This window comes from Primulina eburnea, chromosome 2 (assembly GCF_022965805.1).
Source record: "Primulina eburnea isolate SZY01 chromosome 2, ASM2296580v1, whole genome shotgun sequence".
NCBI classification, from domain to species: Eukaryota; Viridiplantae; Streptophyta; class Magnoliopsida; order Lamiales; family Gesneriaceae; genus Primulina; species Primulina eburnea.
In genome coordinates, this window is record NC_133102.1 from 7,831,011 (window position 1) to 7,845,084 (window position 14,074).

General features: G+C 45.1%; 3 protein-coding genes across 3 annotated transcripts; all 3 read right to left on the reverse strand.

Moving 5' to 3' along the window:
* Positions 1 to 4,959: 4,959 nt before the first annotated feature.
* On the reverse strand, positions 4,960 to 5,439 carry LOC140824065 (uncharacterized). Its single transcript, XM_073185668.1, has one exon. The coding sequence runs from the start codon at positions 5,437 to 5,439 to the stop codon at positions 4,960 to 4,962; it is 480 nt and encodes a 159-aa protein (XP_073041769.1).
* A 66-nt stretch (positions 5,440 to 5,505) lies between these two features.
* Positions 5,506 to 8,913, reverse strand: LOC140824066 (uncharacterized). Its single transcript, XM_073185669.1, has one exon. It carries the CDS (start codon positions 8,911 to 8,913, stop codon positions 5,506 to 5,508), a length of 3,408 nt encoding a protein of 1,135 aa, XP_073041770.1.
* Positions 8,914 to 10,485: 1,572 nt separating this feature from the next.
* LOC140824559 (palmitoyl-acyl carrier protein thioesterase, chloroplastic-like) lies at positions 10,486 to 13,599 on the reverse strand. Its single transcript, XM_073186134.1, has 6 exons — positions 12,971 to 13,599; positions 12,501 to 12,634; positions 12,014 to 12,127; positions 11,682 to 11,859; positions 11,171 to 11,239; positions 10,486 to 10,846 (listed from the first exon to the last, which is right to left on the reverse strand). Exons 1-6 carry the CDS (start codon positions 13,376 to 13,378, stop codon positions 10,598 to 10,600), a joined length of 1,152 nt encoding a protein of 383 aa, XP_073042235.1. The 5' UTR covers positions 13,379 to 13,599; the 3' UTR covers positions 10,486 to 10,597.
* Positions 13,600 to 14,074: the final 475 nt, after the last annotated feature.

The window sequence follows — 14,074 nt, forward strand, 5'->3', positions numbered from 1 at the left end:
CTATAAATACGTAGATGAAGGCGAAGTGAGAGCAATCGTTTCAACATGCCGAGTTCAAGCGAAACTACCGTCAACAGCAGCCCGTATGGCCACTTGCCACCCTCTACGCGTGCTCATTTAGAGTCGTTGAAGAGGACCATCGAGGAGCTTATTCTGGCGAAGGTCATGTCCACTTGGCATAAGATTCATGATCTTATGCAATCATACCAAGATGGCCTGGCTTTCACCAGGCCACAGAGGGCGCTGGCCAGGAGATACAAGCGGGTATTCTATGTGACGCACGTGGCCGAGCTAGCCACTGATCAAGTTCTGCTGCAGGCAATGCTGCGGAAGGAGTGGAAACAGCTGCGCAAGCTCGCTGCTACCGAGTCCTTTGCTAACCTCCCCTTCCCTGAGCTGCATAGCTGGATGTCAGAGTGGGAGGATCATGTAGGCTCTAGGCTAGCCACTGCAATATTTCATCGATTCTATTAATAACATTTTACTTTGCGCATTTTGCTTGTGTGATTCCCTCAAGTTTATGGGTTTTAAAGTAAAAAACCGGGGTTTAAAACCTCCCGGGCTAAAAATAACTTGCCGGGGCCTAAAACCTCCCGGGCTTGAAATAACCTGCCGGGGCCTTAAACCTCCCGGGCTTAAAATAACCTGCCGGGGCCTTAAACCTCCCGGGCTTGAAATAACTTGCCGGGGTCTTAAATCTCCCAGGCTTGAAATAACTTGCCGGGGCCTTAAACCTCATGGGCTTAAAATAACTTTCCGGGGCCTTAAACCTCCCGGGCTTGAAATAACCTGCCGGGGCCTTAAACCTCCCGGGCTTAAAATAACTTGCCGGGGCCTTAAAGCTCCCGGGCTTGAAATAACTTGCCGGTTATCTTTTTTGAATGATATGCACGATGCCAGGCTGATACGTGCCCCCCTTTCTCTTTCCAACGGTCGGCAGCGTTCCGTCTCCCGAGGATCCGATAAGTCTGACCCCTTCATGATTACACGTCCTTTCATGCGCCTTGCACAACTTACGAGGTGCATCTCGATCGTTAATACCTATCCACTTCAACGGCTAAGATCCATGATCCGGGTGCGTCTTTCAAAGCCAATGTGGACCCTCGGATCATGGCTAGATCGATGGTCTGGACCACTTCCCTACTCTTATATATACCTCCTTCCCCAAACCTTCATTACTTTCATCAAATTTAACCAAGCTTCCGCGTCTGCAACTCTGCCAAAATTCCGATCACTCCCCGGCGTTCCCACTACCATTCTTCCTCCCATCCGCGTAAGTTCTTCTTTTCATAATCATGTCTTCTTCCAACACTTCTTCTACATCGGATAAGAATCGCAGGGGCTCCTCAGACTTTGAGTCAGATGCCCTGCGCGATAATTACCCGCTTTCCGCCTCCCCTGTTTCCACCTATCGCCCCCAAAATCCAACTTCTTCTCCTGCTTCCCTTAAGAAACCCAAAATTTCCCCTGAGACTGGGCCTTCAAGCACCCATAAGAAAAAGAAAAAGGCCACCTCTTCAAAACCCCCAGCCCGAGCTATTTCTTCTCCCGCCCGGTCTGGTGATCCTAGCCCTTTGCCATGGTTTTCTACCATGGTAAGCTCCCTTCGAGCCAAATCTGCCGAGGAGATCCGCCTCCTTGGTTCCATCCCCACAACCCATGATATTGTCATCCCGGGCCCTAGTAACCGGGCTGACCAACCACCAGCAGGATACCTTACTTTCTTCCGGGACCAGGTGACCAATGGCCTCAGGTTTCCCCTTCATCCCTTCTTCATTGGGATATCTTCCCTTCTGGGTATTCCTCTTAATCAATTCCATCCTAATGCCATTAGGATGCTGACCTGCTTTTTTACGCTGATGTCTATGCATCCCGATATCACCCTCGAGCCCTCCCTCTTTAATTTTTTCTTTATCTGCTATATTGGCGATTACGCCTTTTCCTTCAAAACCCGGTCTCATCAGAAACTTTTCGGAGATATTCCCTCTTCCGTCAAGGACTGGAAACGCCGGTTCTTTTACATTCGTCCCGCCCATCTCCCCGAATGTCCGGTTGGGTTCATTCTGCCCTTCCCCATCAACCGGGTCTGCCCGAAAATTATCGCACACTTGACTCCTACACCCAAAGTGAGGAGGTGGTAGGTGATAAAGTGTATAACTCCTCTGCCCTCCTTAGTGAAAAGCTACTGGTGGCCTATGGGCTGAGCCCCGGGGCGGGGGATCCTACCGACCGCATTATCGAGGAGTTCGATGCCTCCCGCCCCGGTAGGTTTCCTTGTTTAGCCATTATCGTACTTCCTTTACTTTCTGCTTTACTTGTTTCTGATGAGTGGTTTTATTTCCTGCAGACGCCGAGATGAAAGAGGCTTTCGCCCAAAAGCTGGCTGAGGAACGGGCAGCTAAGAAGGCTGCCCGAAAGGCTGCTGCTGCTGAAAGAAAGGCCAGGGAGCGCCAGGAGTCTTCATCCCGGGTGGCTACTGAAGGCCCGGTCCAGGGGGAGCTGGCACCGGTGCCTGTTGAAAAGGAGACTCGGACCCCTGCTGAGGCTGGGCAGGCTGGTACTCCTCCGAACGCTCGGACTGCCGAGGCCGCCGGGCCCCAGGAGTATGGGGTTATTCTGATTGAGGAGGAGGACGAGTCCCCGGACCAGCCCCTCCAGACCACCAAAAAGAGGAAAGCTTCAAAAGAGCTTGTTCGTGTTGAGCCCCGGGTGATTACCCGGGTGGCTCAGGGGTCCGAGCATGCCCCACTAGTGTCTTCCGCTGACTCTCCTCAGATTCCCTCTTCTACTACTTCCATCCCCCCTGCAGTGCCCGAGACTATATTCTCGGCTGGAAGCTCAAAGATGGGCTTCCAACTGTTGAAGCGGGTGGCGACTCCTGCCGAAGAGTCCATCCTTCAGGCTGCGAAGGCAGGAGATCTCATGCTGGAGAGCTTTAACCTCATACTGGCTGTAAGTATCTTCTTCTCCACCTTTGTTTCTTTGCTCTATTGGTAGGCTTTCTTCCTTATATACTTTTCGTTTATTTGCAGAGCGGGCAGATGGCTAGAGCTGCCTTTGAGAAGTTGGGCTCTTTACAAAAGAGCACAGAGGCAAGGGCTGCCTCCGCCATAGCTCTTCATGAGGATGCCCTGGCACGCCTGGCTCAGATTAAAGACCTCCATGAGGAGGCCCTCCTTGGCCAGGGCACCACCATAAATTTCCTGCAAGCCCAGCTCGAGGAGGCCCGGGCAGAGATCATTTCTCTGAAGGCTAGACTAGAGAAAACAGAGGCCCGAGCCGAGAAGCTAGATTTGGATGCCCGGGCTGCCCTGGATGATTTCGTGCTGGTCACCGAGAAGGTGGATGAGCTGGAGGCTACTCTCGCAACCCGGGAGGCGGATCTTGCGGCTCGGGCCACCTTGGAGGAGGGGTGGCGGGCTTCTTTCCTCGCTACTGCAGGGTTCCAACAGATAGTGATAGATAAAGCCTTCCCCTACTTCAAGGCGGGCTTTAATAAGTGCAAAAAACAGGTGAAAGAAGCCGGCCTTCTTCCTCTGGAGAAGAAAAGCCTGCTAGACTTAGCCCGAGCTGTCAACTCCTTGCCGACTGATGGTGCGGAGCTCCCGGATGAAGAAGAATCCGAGGCGGAAGAGGACTCAGAGCCAGAGCCTATCGTTTAGTACTTTTTCTCTTTCTGGTAGTTGTAATAATTTTTCTTAATCTAAATGAGATTTCTTCCATTCACCCCAGAAAATAACCTGGTTATGATAACATCTGAACAATAACACATAGTACTGTTTGGTACCGAGGATCAATCAACTTAGGCAACCGAGACTTCAGACTCCCTGGTTTGATAATAACTTGAAGGGAAACCGAGGCATAGTATCACTCGGGCTCTTAATAATAATTTGGAGGGAAGCCGGGGCATGGTATCACCCGGGCCCTTAATAATAATTTGGAGGGAAGCCGGGGCATGGTATCACCCGGGCCCTTAATAATCATTTGGAGAGAAGCCGGGGCATGGTATCACTCGGACCCTTAATAATAATTTGGAGGGAAGCCGGGGCATGGTATCACCCGGGCCCTTAATAATAATTTGGAGGGAAGCCGGGGCATGGTATCACCCGGACCCTTAATAATAATTTGGAGGGAAGCCGGGACATGGTATCACCCAGGGCCTTAATAATCATTTGGAGGGAAGCCGGGGCATGGTATCACCCGGGCCCTTAATAATAATTTGGAGGGAAGCCGGGGCATGGTATCACCCGGGCCCTTAATAATAATGAAGGGAAGCCGGGGCATGGTATCACCCGGTCCCTTTAAAAATAATCTTCCTAGGAACTGGATCTTTATTGCCAAATAATAGTAAAAAGATTTACAAGAGCTTCTAAGGAAAATATTTTTTGAGGTGAAAAGCGTTCCAAGGTCTTTTGAGAGGACGGCCCTGCCCATCTTCAAGATAATAGGTGCCCGAGCTGACTCTGCGCACCACTTTGTAAGGTCCTTCCCATCGGGCATCAAGCTTGCCAACGTCTCCGGCTGGGTTTACTTTCTTGAGAACCATATCTCCAATCTGGAACTCTCGGTATGGAACCTTCCGGTTATAAGCTTTCATTACCCGGCGCCGATAAGCCTCCATTCTGATGGCTGCTCTCTCTCTCCTTTATTCGATGAGATCAAGTTCACTGGCACGGGAACTATCATTGTCTTTCGGATAGGTGCTCACTCGGGCTGAAGTTTGCCCGATTTCGGCGGGGAGCACTGCTTCCGAACCATAAACCAAGCTGAATGGTGTTTCCCCGATAGCTGTTCGAGGTGTAGTCCGATATGCCCAAAGAACACTGGGCAGCTCCTCTACCCAATCCTTTCCCCCTCCAAATAACCGGGATCTGAGAGCTTGGACAATGGTGCGGTTGGTCACCTCTGTCTGCCCATTGGCTTGCGGGTAGGCAACTGAGGTAAAAGCCTGAGTAATCTTCATCTCTTTGCACCAGGCTCTGACTTTACCAGGTTAGTGTGATAAGATATGCCCGGCTCCCGGTAATCGGAAAGCGAAGCTGCCATCTTTGCCAAGGCATCTGCTTCAGTATTTTCCTCTCGGGGAATTTGCTCTATGCTCCAACTTATGAAATGTGTGGATAACTCTTTGATGATAGCTAGATATTTCACAAACTTCTCCTCCCGAACTTCGTATACTCCTTTTACCTGTTGGGCTACCAGCTGAGAATCCGTGTAAATGATGACCTGGTTAGCTCCAACATTACGGGCTGTTTTTATCCCGACGATAACAGCCTCGTATTCGGCTTCATTGTTAGAAGCCCGGAAGTCCAACCTAACTGCCAGCCGTATTTTCTCCTCGGTGGGTGATATCAGCCATACTCCCACACCACTGCCGTCTTTACAGGAAGCCCCGTTTGCAAATATCCTCCAAACCTCCCCGGTATCGGGGACAACCATCTCGGTGACAAAATCTGACAAGGCCTGGGCCTTAATGGCCCGCCGAGGCTGGTACTCGATGTCATACTATCCCAACTCCACAGTCCACTTTACCAACCTTCCCGAGATCTCTGGCTGAGTCATGATTCTCCCTAGAGGGGTATTGGTCAGCACAGTGATGGGATGGGACAAGAAGTAGGGGCGAAGTTTTCGTGCTGTGATCACCAGGGCAAGGGCCACCTTCTCTACTTCTGTATATCTGATCTCGGGCCCTTTGAGTGCATGACTCACATAATAGACCGGCCTTTGTTCAGTACCTTCTTCTCGGATCAGTACAGAACTGACAGCATGCTCAGTGGCAGAAAGGTATACCCAAAGCTTCTCCCCGGGTCCGGGCTTCTCAAGGACAGGGAGCCCGGCCAAATGATTCTTCAATTCCTCGAAAGCCTTTTCACATTTTTCATCCCAGCCAAATTTTTGGGCCCTCCTCAGAGCCTGAAAAAAAGGGTAGCTCCGGTGTGCAGACCGGGAAATGAAACGTGACAGGGCGGCGATTTTTCCCGTGAGTCTCTGTACATCCTTGATTGACTTTGGGGATGTCATTTCAGTGATAGACCTGACTTTCTCCGGATTGACTTCAATTCCTCTCTCGGTGACCATGAACCCGAGGAACTTGCCACTCTTGACCCCAAACATGCATTTGGCTGGGTTCAGCTTCACCCCATACTCCCGAAGAGTGGAGAAGGTCTCTTCGAGGTCCGGGATGAAGTCAGGGTGTGCCCGGGATTTCACCAAGATATCATCTACGTAGACTTCGATATTCCGCCCGGCATGCTTGGCGAATATCCGGTCCATCAACCTTTGGTATGTGGCCCCGGCATTCTTCAAACCAAAGGGCATGACCACATAGCAGAAAGTCCCCCCCGAAGTAATGAAGCTAACTTTCTCCTGGTCTTCTCGGGCCAGGGGGATTTGATGATACCCCTGGTATGCATCCATGAAACATAACAACTCATACCCTGATGTCGAGTCCACCAGCTGATCAATCCGGGGCAGGAGGTAGCAGTCCTTTGGGCAAGCTTTATTCAAATCCCTGAAGTCAACACACATCCGCCACTTGCCGGCTGACTTGGGAACCAAGACTACGTTGGATAACCAGGTGGGAAACTGTACCTCTCTGATCTGTCCGGCTTTCAATAGCTCTTCCACGTGGCTAGCAATCACCTTGTCCTTTTCGGGACCAAAGTGTCTCTTTCTCTGTTTTACCACCCGGGAGCCCGGGATGATGTTTAACCGGTGTTCCGCCACGTGAGGGGAGACCCCTACTAACTCTGATGAAGACCATGCGAAGATGTCCGCATTCTTCTCTAGGCATTGTAGCAGTTGGGCCCGGGTGGCTGGCTCAAGATCCCGGGCTATTTTCGTTGTCTTCATGGGCTGTCCGGGTAAGACGCCTACTTCTTCCTGCTCCTCACCTTCCACCATGTGCACCTGTTGGATAGAATGCACCTCCTCCTTCCCTGACCTCCTGCTTTCTCCATCACGTCGGGCTCTTTTATTTTCGATCTTGACAGTTTCTGCATAGCACTTGCGGGAGGATGGCTGGTCCCCCCTTACTTCTCCAATTCTGTTCCCCACCGGGAACTTTAGCTTCTGGTGGTAAGCTGAGGCCACGGCCCGAAGGGCGTTCATAGCTGGCCTGCCCAAAATGATATTATAAGAGGTAGGGGCATTTACCACGGTGAAAACCGTCATTACCGTCTTTCTGAGCTCCTCGGCTCCCAGTGTGAGGGGCATAGTGATTTCCCCTCGAGGATAAACAGTGTGGCCAGCAAATCCGAATAAGGCTGTTTCTACTGGCCGCAACTGATAATCCTCCAAATTCATCTGGTCCAGGGCCTCCTGAAAAATGATGTTCACCGAGCTTCCAGAATCGACGAAATTCCGGCGAATATCGTAATTCGCCACTTTTGCCTGGATGACCAAAGCATCGTTGTGTGGGAGGCTGACTCCCTGAAGATCCTGGGGGCCAAAGCTGATAACCGGCCCTTCACTCCTTACTGCATCATCCACTCCAAAACTCTCATGCGGGGAATGTGCTTTCCTGGCCCGGTTGGAGTCTCCATCTGTTGATCCCCCCGAGATCATTTTAATCACCCCAAGGGTTAGTGATCCTCCCCGATCTCTATTCTCCCGGTTCTGAGACGTTTGACCGGTGTTATCCTTCTCTTGCCTGACCGGGCCTTTATCCCCCGGCCGATGCCCCGCCTCTCTATTTACCCACGGTGGTCCCCGGGACTTCTTCTCTGACTGTGCTCGTTCCCCAAGGCCCGACTGGGAAGGGGCCCGCTTCAATCTCCGGCACTCACTCGTGCTGTGAGCACACTCTCCATGATAGGAGCACATCTTGGGAGTGTGTGGCAGGCTTGGAGGTGACTGGTATAGCTTGGCTCCCCGATCACCGTCGCACAGATGGACTCCTTCCCCCCGGTGCGGCTTCATGGGGGCGTATCGAGAGAAACGCCCAAGATTATTTCCCCGGGCGTTATCATCAACTTTCCCAACTCGGTCACTTCTTTCTCTGTGGGTGGACTCTCTTTTCTGCCGCTGTACTTCCTCCATGTTTATGTATTTTTCTGCTCGGGACAACAGATCTTCAAAATTCCCGGGCTGCTTCTTCACCAGGGACCTGAAAAAATCTCCTTCCCTGAGTCCTTGCGTGAACGCTGTAGTTTTGGTCTCAGGAGCACAAGCCGGCACCTCCAGGGATGCTTTATTGAACCGGCGAATGTACGCCCGAAGAGACTCATCACCTGATTGCTTTACTTCGAACAGGCTGAAAGCAGTCTTCTTGTACCTCTTGCTGCTGCTAAAGTGGTACAAGAAGGTGTCTCTGAAACCTGGAAAAGATTGTATGCTCCGGGGCTCCAACTTCTCGAACCACCTCTGGGCAGAGTCCACCAGGGTGGTGAGGAATACCTTGCACTTGATCTTGTCAGAATAGCAATGCAGCATTGCCATATTTTCAAACCGGGTGAGATGTTCATCGGGGTATGAATTCCCATCATACTCCCGGATCTTGGTGGCTTTGAAATGAACAGGGAGAGGCTCATTTACAATCTCCAGGGAGAAGGGGCATCCCTGGGAACCAGCCGGGGTTGAAATATGAGATGACCCGGCTTTGGCTTCCAACTCTTTCACTTTCTTCTTCAAATCTTCCAGCTCCTGGGCCATAGTGAGGGTAGGAGCTTTGGAAAACGCCTGGGAATTCTCCTCTTTGTCTTTCTCTTTCTCGGGAGGAGATTCTCCCATTGCCTCATTTTCCTTTGACTGGCTGGGTTCAGGTAGGGCCCTTTCGGCGAGGGCTTTTTGGACCGCAGCAGCTATTAACTGAGACAACTCCTCTGGGAGGTGACTGGGCGGTGGGTTTTCTTGACCTCCTTCAGGATTGTGAGGACCAGAATGGTTCCCGGTAGTTTTACGAGTGGTAACCATATCTACGTCTTTAGCTACGAGTTCCCACAGACGGCGCCAATGATGTCGACCGGGCAAATTGGGTAGTAGCCGGGTGTGCAATCTGCCAAGTCGGGTGTTCGGATATATATGCGATTTGAATGCTTTATTGCGAGTTGCTGGTGGTCTGGGAAGATTGAGTTCCCTGTCGCCTGAGGACTAACGCCCGGGATGGCCTGAGTATTAATCCTGAAATCACAGAACGTTAGTGGGGCGCCGGAAATTGTTCCGGCGTATCCACTCCGACGCTCAGTGATGCACGCAAAGGAAGACTTAGAGAGAAAATAAGAATATTTGTGAGTGCTTGTGAATATCCAGAGAAGAGTTACCTCCTTGTGTAGTACCTACAGGGGGTATTTATAGATGAGTCAGATAGGTGACTTGCCCGCAAAGTTCGGGTGGTGGCCACGATTCGGGATGGTGGGCCACGTTATAAATAGTGGACCACGTATTAAGTGTTGACCTTGTCATAGAACGTGGGAAGATGGGTTCCGATATTTCCGGAAGACGTGACGATGAGGGAGAGACTGAGCCTCTTTCCCGGGCGCTTTCCACCCGGGTGCCCCTGAGGTGTTTCTGGGACCGGGAAGCTTTTACTCCGGGTGATGGCTTGCCGAGTAGTTCATTGGGGATTCTTCCGACACTTGAGTGCGTAACTCGCCTGGTATCTGAAGATCCGAGATCCTTCTTTCATACCGGCTCTCTGCATGTAGTCGTAACTTGGGATCTCTTCCCTGCTCTCATCTCGCCCGAGTTCGAGTACCCTCCGGATCGGGAGCTTTACCCGGACCCGGGTTCCCTTGGGGGCATCAATGTCGTTATATTATATTTATGACATATTTTTTATTTCCGTCGTTAATTAACGACAACATATTTAATTTCCGTCGTTAAACACAATTTTTCTTGTGGTGGATACAGTACAAGTAACATACCAAATATTTGTGATATATCTATATTTTGGTACGCTATCGGTATTATATCGTTCATACAAAAAAACATTCATTTATAAATTGAAAATGAGAGCTAGAGTGGTTTTGATTTTTGGGTATATAATTAGTTTTAAAAATGGGTCACTTTGAGTCTTCGACCTTAGTTTTCTTATTTTATTTATAATTTCATTACTTAAAAATAATTATCCGTTTAATTTATTAATATTTTTTAAATATTTCGATATGTTGAGAATATCTAAGATATTTTCGGTGAACCAAAAACTTGGATAATTTTCCTACAAACTATCACCAACATATCAAAGATATGTCCAACTTCAATAAAGATAGCGAAGAGATATATTCGTTAAATATGAGTAAAATTGGAAAGTTATTTGTTATTGATATTTCCGATGAATTTATTAATTTATATGAAAAAAAAAACATATTTATATAATTGAGCCGAATGTAGTATCATTTTTTCCAGAATTATTTTATAAATATAATATCTAAAAACACCAAAAACAAAATCTTCGTTTCCATAAAACATCAACTCTACATTTTGCATAAATTTACAATGCAAACCATAAAGAGTGCCACAAATACGCCAACAAGAAAATAGAAAGAAAAAAAAAATACAACATATATTTAAAGTTAATTACTGTCGGAACATAAACAAATAATATATATATATTTATAAACAAATAAATTATTAGCAAAAAAACAGATGACGACATGACTTATGGTTTTTTGAAGTTCCACACCGATCTTGCTCGAACGATCTCTGCGTGATCATCATCTCCCATGCGAAGCAGATGTGTGCATTCTAAGTCACAATTTTCACTACCAATCTCTCCATTATTCTCTTCACAGCTTCTTGGTTTCATACTTGTTAATGATTCTAGCACATTCGACTGACGACATTCCCGTCGGTATTCCAGAATCATGCTCGTAAGATTATAATCTTCCAGTATTTTTATCGGCACGCTCTGCATAAAACAAATATTTTATTACATTATTCATCATACTTTTAAGACAAAAACTTGTATGAGACGGTCTCACGGGTCGTATTTGTGAGACAGATATCTTATTTGGATCATCCATGAAAAAGTATTACTTTTTATGCTAAGAGTATTACTTTTTATTGTGAATCTGTGAGACGGTCTTACATGAAACCCACTCTACTTTTAACAACCAATACAGATAAAAATATATATCTCTTCTTTTATCTATATCTATCTCTATAAAGCTGAAAAATTGACGTAGATGTTTTCGTAAAATAAATTACTAAAAATGATTAAGTTTTGACTTACCTCCAAAATCCACCCAATGTATTTGACATTATTAACATGTTGATTAGCATCCATATCGCTCCATCGAGGCTGGATTGATCAATACATTTTATGAAGATATACAATAAACAATTAATCGAATCGATCTAGGAGAGATAAAAAAATACCGAAATTTTCGATATAACGAAGATTTCTGTACGTTAGTGGTATGAAATCTGAAAAATTTCGGTATATAACGAAATAATATATATAAATTAAAAAAATATAAGATTTTTTTTCGTTATAGAACAATATATACCGTTATTATATTAAAATCTCAGTATACCGTAAAATTTTGGTATAATCAGAAAGCTTATATATATACCAAACATTTCAATACACCAAGACTCGGTATACCGAAAGTTTTGATACGATATCGGTATATATTTTCTTATGCTGTAATTTTCGGTACCATATGATACGATATATCACCCTTAAATCGATGAGTGAAATTAATTGACCATATTTTCATATATAAGTAAAATGATCTTACGGCCAAGCCAGTTCGCATGATGTGAGCTGTTTCATGAGTGAGCTTCTCGATCTTCTCACTGTCATTATTTTGTGGAGGAATCGAAGCTCTGTTGAGGTAGAATGGCTGGACTTCATTCTTCACTTCATCTGGGATTTTACTCAACCTTCTTGTTTCTCTGTTCATCATTGCCCATGTACTGCGTACATATACGATATTAATACTGAAATTTGACGACATATAAAACTCGGATTAAATCGGAATTAAATTATTATTTTTTAATTTAATTTCCAGCTTTCAAACACATGCAAGACTAGTCCTTGTTCATAGAGAAAATTAATGAGGGATCGAACCTGGTAGCTCTTGTTATTATTTTTTGGGTGTTGAAGTCTCGAATCACCCAATCTCGACGCATTCCGTTTTTACCTGCCGCATCCACCCATGTGTCTATCTCCACCAAATCTCCCCTATCAACAAATCGTTTAATGCAAATTAAACAAAAGATTATAAAATATTTGGAGTTTAATCATTGCGCTTGCACCTAATTAACTATATGGAAAGGTACCATTTTGGTTCGTTTCATTTGCGTATTCGCAATTTTTATATTGACGAATTTCAATTTTTTGGCAATTTTAGTTCATTTTTAAGTGAGAAGAATGTCGTGGTAATGTTTATACCACATCAGCTCAATATCGGCTCCACGTAAGAGAAAAAACTAAAATTATAAGAAACAATAGAGATAAAAATAAAACTGAAATTTGGAGACAAATATGCATAACTAAAAATACACATTTCTCTTGGCTATAAAAGTAAAGATAATTGGGGAAAAAGAAATATTACCAAGAGCTGTATTTGTCAACTTGCACGAGTATACGAGTAACAACCCAAATAAGTTTCCGAATGCTCATCTCACGGGTTGCCCCGAACCCGTTCCCGCCCACACCCGAACTCGCCACATGATTCAAAGCTGTCTCCTGCACCAAAAATTTTAATCAACATTTTCTTGAATACATTAAAATTAACATAAAATACCACATCATGCATCAATATACACTGTATTATAAGTATTTTTCTCGTAGAATAATTGCTTTGATCATTTTACAAAATATCGATATTTCATTTAATAAAAATACTTTAAAAATCTATTTCAGTACAAGTATAGGATACATTTCATGATTGATAATTTAAAAATATAATAAATGATTGATTTATTTAGAAAAAAAAAAAGCAAGATATTTAACCAATAATATGACACTAAATCAAGAGAAGAATAATAATAAAAAAGCAAAATAATAATTAACATCATGTACCTGGAGAAGATTCATCAGGGTTTCCATTGTAGCAGTTTTATCAGGTCCAATTTCATAAGATCTTATGACAAAAGATTGCCTAAACACGAACCGATTCTCCACAAATCTACCCATCAAATATTCATGATTCTTAGGCTCCTGATCGTCGTCATCGCATTCGCTGTTGCTTTGATCCAAATATGGAATCCCACCAACATGACTTCCGTTCACTTTCTTCCCGTTGATCGTCTCCACATTCGTCCTCGTGTTTGCATTTATCAATCTCAAAGATCTCCTCATCTTGGAGCCATGGTCAAAACCGAAACGAACCCGCGTTCTAGAGGAGCTGAATATCCCGTCGTTCTTTTCCAAAAAACAAGGATTTGCATGAACATAATTCAGAGCAGCACTGTTTTGCATGGAAGCCATGATTGATAACCTTTAATCCTTGATCTATTCTCCTGATTTAATAAAATTCATATGTTTTCGTTTACAAATTCCCAAAAAAAAAAAACAAAATTAAAAGTGAGGAAATATAAAAAAAAAAGGTGAATCCTTGTGATGCTGCGCTTAATAAGTAGCTCATCTACTTATTGAGAAAGCATGGCGAAATTAAGGGTCGGGAGATTACACAAAAAAACAAATGGAAAATAAAGAGTTGAGAGGAAATAAAAATAATATTTTCTGTGCATACGTGTGACCAGTAGCTTAAAATGTTGAATACAAGGGGTACACAATGGACATTGGCAGCTCAACCACTTTTTTCTTGGTGAGGGAGAAAATGAATATATGTCCTTCGTTGATTTACGCGAAAAAAAGTGGAGAGTTGTGCGTTTGAATAGTTTTTCACAAATTCAGATAAAATTAGTATTAAAATGGAATGGATATCTTACTTATAGACTAATATTAATTAGTGGTGTATTAATATAAAGTAAATATCATCTTTTAATTTATAAATTGTATGATTAAATCCATATATCAAAAATTGTCAGGAATTCACGTTTAATTATCAGAACATATAAATAACAGTAAACGCGTATCAGAATCTACTGATTGATCTAGCGTTGAAGTTATGGATTTTCCAAGGTAGAGAGAATTGACCACTTTATCTTTAGATGAGAGAAG

Coding starts and splice junctions, on each gene's coding strand:
- LOC140824066 (XM_073185669.1), bottom strand. CDS start 8,913: ATGGTTACCACTCGTAAAACTACCGGGAACCATTCTGGTCCTCACAAT.
- LOC140824559 (XM_073186134.1), bottom strand. CDS start 13,378: ATGGCTTCCATGCAAAACAGTGCTGCTCTGAATTATGTTCATGCAAAT. Junction 12,128..12,500: donor GTTGACAAATACAGCTCTTG/GTAATATTTCTT, acceptor ATTTGTTGATAG/GGGAGATTTGGTGGAGATAG. Junction 10,847..11,170: donor ACATTGGGTGGATTTTGGAG/GTAAGTCAAAAC, acceptor TGTTTTATGCAG/AGCGTGCCGATAAAAATACT.
- LOC140824065 (XM_073185668.1), bottom strand. CDS start 5,439: ATGGTTGTCCCCGATACCGGGGAGGTTTGGAGGATATTTGCAAACGGG.